The sequence below is a fragment of the Orcinus orca genome, chromosome 3 (assembly GCF_937001465.1).
Source record: "Orcinus orca chromosome 3, mOrcOrc1.1, whole genome shotgun sequence".
Classification (NCBI taxonomy): Eukaryota; Metazoa; Chordata; class Mammalia; order Artiodactyla; family Delphinidae; genus Orcinus; species Orcinus orca.
The window spans coordinates 176,499,626-176,514,226 of NC_064561.1; the positions used below are offsets into that span (position 1 = coordinate 176,499,626).

Below are 14,601 nucleotides of genomic sequence, written 5' to 3' on the forward strand. Positions count from 1 at the left end.
CCACCATCAAGGTAATTAACACATCCATCACATCACATATTTACAAACTGTATTTATTTTTAATTAAGTTTAAAAGTAAACAGCCGTTGTAGCTATAGCTGGTGGCTTCTATACTGAGAAGTGCAGATAAAAAGGAAATACACTGAGACAAGAGGGAAGTGGCTACCCTGGACAGAAAGACAGGGTGCTGCTTGCCTCGACCTGACTGACTAAGCCCAAAGGGCAGAGCTCCAGCAGGAAACTGGAAAGCACTGACGATGATAACACTCCGAGAGGGGGCTGGAGCCTTGGTCAGCTTTCGCCGCCAGAGAAATCCCTTAGTGATTCTCTCTCTAATCTAGGCCAGAAGTACCTTCTGCTTAGAAAATACCTTTTGTCAATCCGAAAGCCTCAAGTCTCACAGCTCCACCCCCATCTCTGAGAGCTCCCTCCCCAGCTCTTGCAACTCGCCTGCACCTCCCACCCCCCACTCCACACATTCACCTCCCTGCAGGTTCCATACCTACCATGGCTAACCTGCCTCTTGTCCTGACACAGGGCTGGAATGCCCTTCCCACTTCCCATTTTTTAATCTGCCTGACCCTAAACTTTAAAGACTTAAAGGTATCAACTCCTCCTCCACGAAGCTTCCTGAACAAATTTCAAAAAAGTGTTTTGCGGAGCAAGAAGTGAGCAATCATATGACACGCTACTAATATAGCAGGTGACGTGAGGACTAACACCTGGCCATTGAATCTAACTCCATGAAGGTCACTAGTGACCCTTGACAGGAACAGTTTTGGTGGAGTTTGGGGGTAAGTCTTGCTGAGCCAAGTACTTCCTTAACTAATCTGGTCTTCAGTTTTATCAGATGTAAACAAGAGATTACTACTCATACCTTGCAGCATTGGGATTAATACTACAAGGATTAAAGAGAGGAAAACACTAAAATACCCCCTCCAGTTCCTGACACACAGGTGAAATGAATCAGGAATGGCAACTTCTTATTTGATCTAGGGTCTTCTATCTTGTTCCTTTCCAACAGCAGGGACCAACAGCACATGGACTCCCAACTCCACGGCTTACATCTAAAATTCCATCAGCTTATCCGACATTTACATATATTATGTGTTGCAGAATGAGAGGCCTGAAATGTGGGTTCTTGTCAGGAAGACTGCAAGATGCGTCTACACAGAGGACCATATACTAACAGCGCCGATAACAGCAGAAAAACTCCTCAACAGAAGCTGGAAAGCTCGATCCCTGCTAAGTCAGGGCAGCACCTACCCTGAGTGGGAAATGCGGGGGCCGGCGGTAAGGCTGGAAGCCAACAGGCCCGCCCTGCTGGAGGATGGCTTGGTGGGCTGCATGCAGGCCCTCCCCCACCACGGGGAGGGCGTTGTTATTTCGAGCGTGCTGGTTATTGTTAGCTTGTTGGTTTGCACTGTTCTCATTTTCTTCCTGGTCTCCCAACAAATAGGAATGAAGATCCCTGTGTAAAAATTGCATCAGTGAAAATGCTCACCTCAGATCAGAATAAAACAGAAGACGCGAGACGCGAGACTTACTTTCTTGATAATTATTACTTAGGGGAGAAAATGTATGAGTAGAATCTATGCACAGCACTGCTATTATCTCAATCAGCTCTAAATGTTGCTGCGTGCTTTAAATTAGACCTTCCCAAACATAAAGTTAATTAGCCTACAAAATACCCATTCAATCTATTTTATGTTTTCTTCAGCCAGTATCTGAGAAGAATCAGTAACTGAAAAAAAAAAAAAAAAGTGCAATGCCCAAGATACTCTATGTGAAGAATTTTAGGGAAAAAACTATCAACTTCTTTTTTTCTCTGTAGATGACTACTGTGTCTGCTGTGACACGCAGCTTGACTAAAACATCAAGCCACAAATCAGTTAAGGCACAAATGAGATGGGGGGAAGGAGAGGGCTCACGGTAGGGCACTGAGCTGTTAGAGAAGGATAAATGTTCAAATACAACCAAATGCATATAGGCATCCCTTGGAGATACTGTGGGTCTAGTTGCAGACCACTGCAATAAAGCAAGTATTGCATTGCAATCAAGTTTTGTGGTTTCCGAATGCATACAAAAGTTATGTTTATACTATACTGTCATCTATTAAGTGTGCAGTAGCATTATGTCTTTAAAAACAATGTATATGCCTTAATTTAAAAATACTTTATTGCTAAAAAATGCTAACAATTATCTGACAATGCAAGGTTGCCACAAACCTTCAATTTCTAAAAAATACAGTATCTGTGAAGCACAATAAAAGAAAGTACGCCTATATTTCACATTAAGGTATCTACAGGATGCCACATATTTTCTGAAAAAATGTTTAAACTACCGAGATTAAACTTCTAAATAAGTATATAATATATGAAGCTTGAAAAAACTTAAATGCATCCTGCTGACTAAATGACTGAGAAACCAAATCTGAGAAGAGCTAGCTCACTTATCAGGTTAGGACTTCTAAAATAAGGGTAACTTGGTTTGTTTTTAATGCACTGAAAAGTATTTTATTTTTACCCTGTGTAATGAAATGAAAGAACCTGGGCCAGCAGCAACCCTCTGTGAGAGGGTAAAAACATGTACACATTTCTCCATAAAAGGATACACAATGATTAGAAAAATAAGAAAAATTTAAAACTTTAATAAGCTTTAAACAATACACCTGCAGATAACACTAAATTGTCTCTTATTTTAAAACTAACTTTTCCTGAGTGGGGCATACTTTTTCAGAAAGGTTATTAAACTGACACAAATGACACACGTACGAGTCACCTGCCTGTACTTACAGCAAGTATCCAGCAGTAACAGTCCACGCTCGCACCAGTCCCTTCAGCCACTGCCGCGTGTGTCCCTGTTCAAGTAACGCTGGTAAGACAACTTGAAGCAGAAGCAGCTCAAGGGACAGTTCACTCACTGGAGCATCACTGAGAGTTACGAAAAGCCATATTTTACAATGTGAATTCGATTTTCCCTTATAACTGTTAGACATCATATTAGACATTTAATGGAATGACAGCAAAACTTCTTGAAGAGTCAAATGAACTCACTGTCTTTATCACCTCATATCCATTCTTCCTTGAAGAACAAGGAACATCCCTCAACCAAAAACTGCTCCCGACAAGGGCTGCAATGACCTTCGTGTTGTTAAAGTGGCGGTCAGGTCTTGGTCCTCACCTCATGTGCCGGCTTAGTAGCGTATTACACAACTGGTCGCTCACTGCTCCTCAGAACACTTTCTCCATGAACACCTTTCCAAGACACGCTGAATGCGACCTCCTGGGGCTTCGAATAGCACCTTTCTGTAAATTTCTATATACTGCTCAGACATCTTCCCTAATTCCTAACTTATACATCCAAAGTGCCAACTCAACGTTTCACAGTACACACGAGACATCTTAAGTTGATCATGTTCAATATCAAATTCCCACTCTTCCCCTTAAATCCTGCTCCTCCGCAATCTTCCTCATCCTAGTAAATGGCAACTCCATCCTTCCAGGTGCTCAGGACAGATACTTAGATCCCTGACTGCCTTTCTTCACCCGACATTCAAACAAGCCAGAGAATCCTACTGACTGTACCCTGATACCCTGAATCTAACCACTTCTCATGACTCCACTGCCACTTCCTCCCTCTCAGCCACCGTCGCCTCCCACGGGGATCACGGCATTACCCCTAGCTGCCCTCCTGCTCCGGCCCTGGCCATCCCAACCCTGGCTCTTGTCACAGCCTCCAGAGTGATTCCTGTGAAACCTCTGTCAGACCACTCTTCAGCTCAACCTTTCCAAGAACCCCCCAAATCACTCAAGTTAAAGCCAAAATGCTTACTTACAATGGCTTACAAGGCTCTCTAGGACCTGGCTTTCCATGACCTCTCTGACCTCACAGCCAACTACTTTTCTCCTCCTTTTACTGCAGCCAAACTGGTCTCCCTGCTGCTCCTCAAACAGACCTCAGGTCACTGCATGTGCCCACCTCCCCTGCAAGGACACTCTGCCTTCAGGGGTTCACATGGCTCCCTCCCTCATCCCCTCCTCCTTCAGGGCCTTCCTCACCTGTCACCTCCTCAGGTCCTCACTAGTCACTTCCTTGCTTCGTATTTTCCCATAGCACTTACGACCCTTTGACACATTATGTATTTTATCTATTTTATTGGCTGTCTCCCCAAGTGAAATATAAGCTCCACAAGGGCACAGATTTTTCTTGATTCTGTTTTGTTCACTGTTACATCCCTTGTACATAGAAAAGAACCTGTTATATAATGGGCCCTCAATTTTGCTGAGTGGAAGAACAGACTAAACACTGTTACACAAACTTAGCTAAAATTCTAGGTATAAAGAACTACCAAAAAATGGGTCTATGCCAACAATATATAAAGCCAGAAACCGTGCTTCCTGGTTCTCACTGTGACGACCCAAATACATAAGGAGGGAGAACCGACTTTCTCTAGGTAGGGAAAAACTCAGAATAAAACCTCGATTTGGATTTTGACGAAAAGACAGCAGAAGCATGCCAGGCAAACATGGGGAAGAAGGTCATTCCAAACAGAGAGGGAAAGACCAGGAGCAGCTAGGCATTTATGGGGAGACTCAATGGAGGCTGAGCGTGGCTGGAGAGGAGAATTCAAGTCAGACAATGCTGGACAAGATGCTCGAAATGCAGTGTGAGATGCCGAGCCTTGGATGTCATTCTAAATGACCCAGATATTATCGTGTACGTTATGGAGGAAGAGGCAGGTGTGTTAAGGATGGATTATAAATGGGAAAAAAACAGGAAGGCCTAAACTAAGGTATTAAGTGGTAAATCACATTGAATTAGACAAGAGACTGTAAAAAGAATTAGAACTGACAAGATTTAAAGACTAATTACAAGTAAATTTGAGGAAGAAATCCAATTTGCCTGGCATATTTAGGTGATGGAAGGGATGAGGCAAATCACTGAAAAAGGGATTATAGGAGGAATGGTGGAGACTAGGTTTCCAGGTTACTTAAGTCTTTAAATCAAAAAAAGATTTTCCATTTATAAGCCATACAGCCTATTTTAATCTACAATTAAATGTATATCTATGGCTACATTACTTATGATGTGCTTTTCATACAAAGATGATGCTACTAGGTATCTCTCATTAGGAATGTTAAACACTTCAATGCTAATCAAAGGCACACTTCATTTGCAGAAAAGTCAGTCCTTCTTTGGAACATGTAACTGCTAAACTAACAATTATGTGATTTAGAACATGGCAAAATTTAGTTATCAGATGATTTCTAATAACTGTAAGAAATGAATGTTTTAAATAAAGGTACTCTGAATATCAAATCCCTACCAGAGTTAAATTAGTAAAGCTTCCGAATTTCAACAACTTACCTATAGAGCATGACATTGTACGGAAGAAAATTAGGCAGCAGACTCTTAATTATCCGTATAGGTAGCCAAAGCATCAGGAGTACAATGGAGCCAAAGACAATCTGCAGCAAGAAAAAGGGCAGGGGACCACTGTAATCACTGTAAATGTGAGAGACAGGCAGACTTCTGAACGTACACATCCAACACACCATCCAAGTCTATACGCGCCCAGGCCACTGAGTGTTCTCATTCAGCACACTATACTTGGCTCACTCTATGTGGAGACTGCATACCTGGGACAGCTGCTCCTCTCTCTCTCTAGGACACGAAGGCTCAAACAGGAGCCACAAAGGATAATCACTGCATGGTATGTGAAAAGAGAGCTAGAAACTCATAATGAAGGATCAAAATTGCCTGCATCTTAATAAACCACCTGTAACAATAAGACATGACCCATACTAATGGCTACAAAAGTTTCCAAAGAACACACATCATTGCTTTTAAAATTTTATCTTGGAAAAACTTAGATTTAACTAGGTAATTTCTTCTTCCAGGCAGGGAAGAAACTTTGAGTTGCTTCTGTTAAGAGTTTAATTTAGAAGCTATTAACAAGTCTCCATTGCTTCAATGCAAATTAAATGTAATTCAGAGACCCATAATTTGGCAATCAATTATACTACTAAAGAACCAAAAGGCATTTTTCTTTACTTACATTTTATTTTTATCAAAGTAACCAATAAAACAGCTATTTGATAACCAACTTCCACAGGCTTAGATAAACTTAATTCAATCTACTCTACCAGTCCTCCTGACCAAAAAAAAAAAAAAATCTAAACGGTAGCCCATTTTACTTCAAAAACAAAAAAAAGTATGCTTACCACTGACAAAATAAATCTTCGGAGATGCCTATAAATAGGCAAGTGAATCATTTCTTGTACTGGATTAAAATCTGGATCATTCAAATTCCTTAGAAACCATAAGACACCAGGTCGAAGTACCTGCAAATATATTTTAAATGCTATAAATACTTACCAATGTCTTCAGGCTCTGCATATGAGCTAAAACATTAATAGAGAAATAAGCTCTTAAAATTATTTTGGCATCTTATAAAATGGGCCCTAGAAAATTCATATAGTTTTCCTGGGAAAAGAAGTTCCTAAATCAGAATCTTTATTAAAACTATCCTGTGTTTGATGTCCTTTGATGCTTTTAACCATTCAGTGGAAAAATTTAAGTACAATTTGTCAAGAAATCTAGATCTCCAAGATGAAAAATATGTTTTGTTTGTTTGGTTTTTTGGCCTCGCCACGTGGCAAGAGGGATCTTAGTTCCCTCATCAGGGATAGAACCTATGCCTCCTGCAGTGGCGGCACAGAGTCTTAACCACTGGACCGCCAGGGAAGTCTCGAAAAATAAGTATTTTTATAAAAATTATCACTATATTGTATAATCTGGAAAGGATTAGGTTACAATTTATAAGTGTCCTAAACGGAAGATGTGATTTCAGTCTCACACTTCCCGAAAAGAGTTACATTAATTAAAAAAACTTTCAGTTTCTCAGTATCTTCATTTTACCATCTACATCTTTCCCCCTTGCTCAGTAGGAAGCATCAACCCTAAAGGCTATGGGCGATGGGCAATGAATGGGTCTGGGGATTAGTTCTGGGTGGCTCACACTCACTGAGCTACCCTGTATAAAAAGCATCTCATCTGCCCAAATTCTATTTCTCCACCTTCCAAACAAAGGGGTTATGATATGTGAGCTTTAAGGTTCAATCTAACTCTAAAATACTAGGATTCTGTATCAACAAAAAAGCACCACATTGATAAAATGAAAAAATTCAGTATAAAATACTTAACCACTGAACAACGCAATTTAAAGGTCAGGTATAATTACAATTAAAAAACACATTATTAATGTAGTCTCAATCACTAATATCAAAACAAGGATACAAGCTTTGTTTGCAAACAGAATTTACTGAACTTATACTATATGATTCAGGAGAATATTTTGGCCCCCAGGCTCATCCCCAGCTCCTCAAATCTCTCAAAGAGCGAAGTAACCAAGAACTGCATTAAGCCTTTGTGCTTCTGTGCTCCATTCACACTGGATTAGTGGTCAGCCTGCTCCTCTGGGCCCTGCATATCTCCATCACCACTCTCAATGGAGTAAGCTAACTTGTTCCATGGCGGTATCCCTTCCCAGGACGCAAAAATCAAGGAGAGTGGAGACTGTGTCTCTGTTTCTCACTATTACCCCAGCATACATCACAGTGTCTGGCACAGAGTGAGCATGCAGTACTATTTGGGGAAAGAATGCACAGAGGAAAGTACACTTATCAGAATTACTCAAGTTTTATACTTCATTTTGTAGCAGATGACTAAGCATGAGATGTATACTAGTCAAATACTGACCCTATTTTCACTGCCCCCAAATCAGTAAGGACTGCATTCTGAAAACAGGATTAGTAAAAGTACCCATCTGGTGAGTGAACCAGCATCATAAAGGACCCTCACTATAATTCTATACTTTAGGTGTCTGCTTCAAGACCACTTTACATATTTGATCCTGCAAAACCATACCCTTTGTGTATTTCCAGCCTTAAATGTCCCTGGATGAAGTCCAAGACAGGCTCACATCACATAAAGTTCCAAGAATATGTATTTGAGGATGGTTAAAACACCAAGTAAAACAAGTGTTTTAATTTAATTTTTATCCCTCAGTCTATTCATCTTTCAAACTCAAAACTAATTAGACAGAAATAATAAAACTTGTCAATTTTTGAGACAAATTACTAAAAAACAGTTTAAAGCAATTGAGCCAAACTAGGCTATTAGCTGTTCCCTCTTAGAATAAAATAACAGAGAAAATGATTTAGCTAGGAAACCATCATAGCCTTTAAGGCATGACTTATGGTTAAGGCAAAAGTCCTTTACGTAAATGTACAGTGTTGGAACTTCCCTGTAGAACTTACCTCTCTCAGTAACAGAATGAAGGAGGCAAAGTAGAACACATATACCATTCCCACCAGCCAATGCAGAAACATGGTAGTACCTGGAGCCGACTGAAAGCTCAGTTCTCGATCTTTCAGAGTAGCATCAAACATTTCCTAAATCAAAACAGTACACATGAGAGAGATCTGTACTGCTTACATCTGCTGAATTAATATCTTCATATTCTAGGAAGTGAATGAATCACTATGCATGTAGGTTCTGATGTTTCTAGAATTACAGTTCTCTTAAAGCCATTTCATCGTATCACAGAAATACAAATGATATAGGTTGGATACCATTTCAAAGACATATATGACACTTCAGAAATTTTACAGAGGCAATACTGATAAACCAGTTGGTGAATAAGAACTTTACCAATATTGCTATTGTGAAAGAACCATTTTTGGTTAACATAATACTTTCCTTTCTTGGTTACAGGTATGAATTCATGACAAGTTTTAATAGTAAGGTATGGGAGAAAATGTTATTTCAGAACCAAAGGCAGCTTTTCTACATTTAAATTTTTTTGAAAAGTAAAAAAGTGGACTTCCCTGGTGGCACAGTGGTTAAGAAACCGCCTGCCAATGCAGGGGACATGGGTTCGATCCCTGGTCCGGGAAGATCCCACATACCTGGTCCGGGAAGATCCCACATCCCACATCCCACACAGTAACTAAACCCGTGCGCCACAACTATGGACGGAGACTGCGCTCTGCAACTACTGAGCCCACGTGCCACAACTACTGAAGCCCACCCTCTTGTGCTGCGCAACAAGAGAAGCCACCGCAATGATAAGCCCGCGAACCACAACCAAGAGTAGCACTGCTCTCTGCAACTAGAGAAAGCCCACGTGCAGCAATGAAGACCCAATGCAGCCAAAAATAAATTAATTAATTAAAAAAGAAAAGAAAAAACTGATGATCACTGACAGTCATTAAAGATCTTAATCAAGACTAAACACTTTAGTTAAAACAAATGGTTAGGTTGAATTAATTATTACAAAGGCAGTCTTCTTTTCAGATTACTCTTTTTCGGTTTTTTTTTTTTGCACCGCATGGTGCTGCCTGCGGGAGTTCCCCAACCAAGGACTGAACTCAGGCCACAGCAGTGAAAGCACCCAGTCCTAACCAATAGACCACCAGGACCTCCCTCGAATTACTCTTTTTATACACAACGTCTTGGCATCTTCATAAAACTCAAAAGAGTTAAACGAGGAAGAGAACTCTCCACTGGTTATCAGGAAGGTTCCAGTCAAAATACTCTAACATCAGAAATGTGCACAGAGCCTCACAAAAATCAGGTACTCAGGAAAAATTAGCAACATTAAGACTCTACAATGATACATTCTCCGAAAAAACAAACTATTATCAAATATTGACTTTACATTAAAGGAACACACCCTAAAGACCACTTTTTAAAAAGCCTTTAAATTATCAGATTGTATGACAATGAATAATAAACTCACCAGGGAACAAATATCCAGCCACCAGCCACAAATGAGAGGGAACACTCCAATTTCTACCACCACTAGCAAAGAGACCTTAAGTAAAAACAAAGGTCATCAACATCACTCAAATGGGAGAAATCATTTCCAGTCTTAAGTTATAACAGGAATTACCTTCACAACAATATAGCAGACTCCCAGCAAGCGACGAGACCTATGAAATTTAACAAGAGTTGCCAAGCCCTACAGCATGTAGTCAAGGAAAACCTGAACATTTAAAGAAAGATACAGAAAAACAAGGTCCTACTGTATATAGCACAGAGAAACATATTCAATATCCTATGATAAACAATAATGGAAAAGAATATTTAAAAAAAGAATGTATACATATGTATAACTGAATCACTCTGCTGTACAGCAGAAATGAACACATTGTAAATCAACTATACTTCAATAAAATTTTTTTTAATTAAAAAAAGGATACAGTGAAACAGGTAACTATTTAGGTAAGTTAATATTATTTGACAGACAGAATTTATTCCATATTTTTTCTGCTCTCATCCTCACTACAAATACCTACAACTTCTACTAAAAAGACAAGTAGAGAGAAATAGTTTTGTCATTAATAAGAACAACCCTTGGGTAAGCACAATAACATTACTGAACACTAAGCTGGTTCATTAAAGGATACATGACAAATTATCAGTGTTATTGCTAGAAGTATATACCCAACTATGGTCGTGATTAGGCCTTCAAAATGGGATGCTTGGACCTAGAAATAAGAAAATAAATAAACAAAATGTAATTTCACCACATGGCCTACACCCCAGTTTAACAATGTTTATTAAACAATCCAAGTAGACTAAATGTGAACTATCTCAGGAATTTGTAACTAAAAAACAACTATAAAATCCCCTCTGGATGACACCTCTGCAAACCAGATTCTCCCACGGACTGCTATTTATTACGAAAAGATGAGGTAAAATGAAAGAATAACACTTTACTCAAACAGACAAAATAATAAGAGTAGAGTGAATTAAATTTTACAAAAATAAGAAAAAAGTTGTAACCATTTGCACTTCAGTCCATTCTGAAGTGGACCTGCTAAAGGCTGAGCACTGAAAAGAGCAGCACAGAGTCCAAGCCGTCCTCTGGCCAAGGTACATCTTAGCCACCCTATCTCCTAACCACAATGTTTCAGTTTCCCTTGCTCGCCAAATCTGTTTCATTATCAACTTACAAAGAGTTAAGAATTTGGATAGTGACATATACTGCCCAAGATACCATCACCTTTTGGTTCCTGAATTTCAGGTAGCAAGTGATGATAGTTTATAAAGTCAAAATTTATCAAAGCATTTATCTGAACTTTCCAAGTTCTTGCATTTAACTAGTGAGAATTTGGAGATCTCTATTAAATATCAGAACATGTCTCTGCCATTTCAGAAACTTCAGAATGTGATCTCTCAGGATTCACATATACAAATTGACCAGAATATTCCAGCTATGTCAGCTTTTCTTAAAAGACTAAATATTTCTGGGGACCCCCCAAAATAGTAGTAGTTGTCCATCCAAATATTTATCTAATTCTGAAAACCCGCAATAAAATGTCAAAATTAAAGCAAATTTCTTTAGAAAACACCACAGTCCATCATTCCAACACAGATCAACATTTTAAAAAATTAATATATCATTACCTTTCTGAATTCACTATGGGGCAACTAGGGAAAAGGGAGAGAAAGGAGCACATAGGCCAACAGAGCAGGTCAAAAATCAGCCTGTAAGAAAACTTTCCCACAGTATGTCTCTGGCCTGCCCAACGGGAAGGAAGACAGTGCATCGTGGGGCTCAGAGAACATCTTCCACAGCTGGCAACATGTCCTACTATGTCTTAGGCCACTTCTGGCTTAGAAGAGGTGAACGAGGTGATGCTGGATAACTATTCCTTTGTATAAGGCAGACTGAGAAATGAAGTAACTCTTTACAATATTATTACTTAGTCAACATACATCAAATTTGGGGTAATTAATAAAATTAAGTTTGCAAAAGTATCATACTCACATGTTCTTCAAATCCCAAACCAACAAGGGAGAAGTGGCCAATGTGGTACGGGCAAAATGCTAAAAGGGGGGGAAAACTCAATGAAAACTTCAAAATCAAAACAACGAACACTCTTACTACCAACCCCACTAAAAGGAACAAAGGCTTCTTGGAGAAATGCAAGATCTCAGAACCAAAAATGTACTGTTGGGCTTCCCTGGTGGCGCAGTGGTTGGGAGTCCGCCTGCCAATGCAGGGGACGCGGGTTCGTGCCCCGGTCCGGGAGGATCCCACATGCCGTGGAGCGGCTGGGCCCGTGAGCCATGGCCGCTGAGCCTGCACGTCCGGAGCCTGTGCTCCGCAACGGGAGAGGCCGCAGCAGTGAGAGGCCCACGTACCACTAAAAAAAAAAAAAAAAAAAAGTACTGTCTGTGACATTCTCTACAACCGGAGAACAAAAAAGTTACCAAGCTCCTAATAAACTCATGGTGAAAGGACACAAGAACTATTGTGAAAACAGTCTCACAGGCCTGTGGGAAGAGAAGAAGATATGAGCATCCAAAAAAAAACCACAAAAAAATCCCAAAACTGATGAAAACACACTGAATACATACAGTGAAGAAGATATGAGCATCCAAAAAACAAACAAACAAAAAACTGATGAAAACACACTGAATACATACAAATTCATGAGTTCATAATACTCAAAAAAGGGAAAGCCAAAAACAAAAACCACAAAAGGAAAAAAGCAACATAATAGAAAACACTTTTATCACTAAGGAAAGTTGTTAGAACATCAATTCCTTATCCTGAAAACTAATAATTTAAGGAAAAAAACTGCACATCTGTCCTGCTTCTTCCAAACAAACAAATTCAGGTTAACTAAATAGTTCTAGCTGATAAGATCAAGCTCTTCTTTACAGAAAAGCCAGCCAATAAATGCATTAAAATGACAGAATTTGAAAATCACCATTTTGTAATGCCTAATAAAAATAAATTAATTCAGGCAAGTATCAATGGATAATAAACATATTCGGTAAAATGTTGATGGAACACTAGATATCTGCATAATACTAAAATACCACCTCCCACAGATTACTTTCTGATGTTTAAAGGGAAAAATGAAACCTAACAATAGAGGCTTCAAGATACTATCACCTGAACCACAGACAAAGGTGGATAACCAGACATCATGTACCTCCTGATATGTCATAATAATAGGCAAAGCATGACCAGTGAAAATTCTGTCCCAGAAGTACTGAATCTGAATCTAATCAGGCCTCAGATTTAACTTCCAGTTTAAAAGAAATATGGAGACAAAGGAACAAGATAACAGAATCAACAGGACGTCATTGGAAGAAAGTAGAAAGTGAGACACGTAGAAGACAGCTGACCTAGTGTCATCAACAAATCAATGGCAAAATAGGGTAGGGGTAGATGAGGGGAGCAAATAAAAAATATTCTAGATCAGAAAAACTTAAGATTTAACAACCAAAAGTAACAATAAACTACCAGGTGTAAGATAGGCTCAAGGATGTACTACTGTACAACAAGGGGAATACAGCCAATATTTTGTAGTAACTATAAATGGAAAGTAACTTTAAAAATTGTAAAACAATAAAAAAAATTTTTTTTAATTACTGTAGGTTTAAAACAATTTCAATATCTGGGTAAGGTAAACCTCCCTCAATATACTTCTTTCAAAATCTCCTTGACTATTCTCAGCTCTGTTTTAAAAATAGATGAACTTTAGTGCAATTTAATGAATTTTTTTTTCCAAGACTGAAAAAAAAAGGTAACAGGTAGACCTTATTTGAATTCTCATTCAAACAAAGCAACTATAAAATGATATTTAAGGAGACAATCTAGAATTTTTAATATGATCTATTATTAGGTAATATTAAATTCTGGTAATTTTGTAAAGTGTCATGATATTCTGGTTAAATAAGAAAATAGCCTTAAGACAGGAATAAAGACGCAGATGTAGAGAATAGACTGAGGAACCGGGGAGGGGGAAGGGTAAGCTGGGACGAAGTGAGAGAGTGGCATGGACATATATACACTACCATATGTAAAATAGCTAGTGGGAAGCAGCCACATAGCATAGGGAGATCAGCTCGGTGCTTTGTGTCCACCTAGAGGGGTGGGATAGGGAGGGTGGGAGGGAGATGCAAGAGGGAGGAGATATGGGGATATATGTATATGTATAGCTGATTCACTTTGTTATAAAGCAGAAACTAACACAACAATGTAAACCAATTATATTCCAATAAAGATGTTTAAAAGAAAAAGAAAATAGCCTTAAAATGTTCATATTAAGAATTTTGATAGTCTCTTTTCCTCAAGTCTTTCTTTCCATGTTAATATAACTGTAATTCATTCTCAGTTAATAAAATTTAATTACCTTTTTTATGGCAAAAATAACGGAACAGTATAGATTATTAGGAAAGGGGAGAGGGAGACTCAATCATAAAGACAAAAGTCAGAGTGAATCTACAGGGATCTGGCTGCCAAACCTTTTTGACCAAGTATTCATAAGTAGAAAATTTTTTTAACAGGTATTCCCAATACACTTGAATTTCTTTATAAACTATACACATATACTATTTTATTAATATATTATGTGTATTATGAAGCACAGGCAAATTTTAAAGCGTGCGAAATAACTATATGCAGAATTTTTCCTATTTTATTCTCACACCCAACTCTGAGGACGACTCAAGCAGGCCCTTGGGAAAGGCAAACTTTCAAATTTCAACTCTATTTATATATATATA

At 38.8% G+C, this 14,601-nt stretch overlaps 1 protein-coding gene across 4 annotated transcripts in view; it reads right to left on the reverse strand.

The window, feature by feature from the left end:
- The window catches only part of MARCHF6 (membrane associated ring-CH-type finger 6), a 76,072-nt gene that overhangs the window by 21,327 nt on the left and 40,144 nt on the right, over positions 1 to 14,601 (reverse strand). For 2 of the 4 annotated variants that reach the window (XM_033436589.2, XM_033436588.2), the window contains exons 11-20: positions 11,846 to 11,904; positions 11,482 to 11,505; positions 10,479 to 10,559; positions 9,962 to 10,030; positions 9,809 to 9,883; positions 8,325 to 8,459; positions 6,228 to 6,347; positions 5,371 to 5,471; positions 2,796 to 2,933; positions 1,267 to 1,471 (exon numbers count right to left, since the gene is read on the reverse strand). In XM_033436589.2, coding sequence (XP_033292480.1) covers positions 1,267 to 1,471; positions 2,796 to 2,933; positions 5,371 to 5,471; positions 6,228 to 6,347; positions 8,325 to 8,459; positions 9,809 to 9,883; positions 9,962 to 10,030; positions 10,479 to 10,559; positions 11,482 to 11,505; positions 11,846 to 11,904 — 1,007 coding nt within the window. The remainder of the gene's footprint in view (positions 1 to 1,266; positions 1,472 to 2,795; positions 2,934 to 5,370; positions 5,472 to 6,227; positions 6,348 to 8,324; positions 8,460 to 9,808; positions 9,884 to 9,961; positions 10,031 to 10,478; positions 10,560 to 11,481; positions 11,506 to 11,845; positions 11,905 to 14,601) is intronic. The other 2 variants (XM_033436590.2, XM_012534720.3) reach the window with 1 other exon arrangement.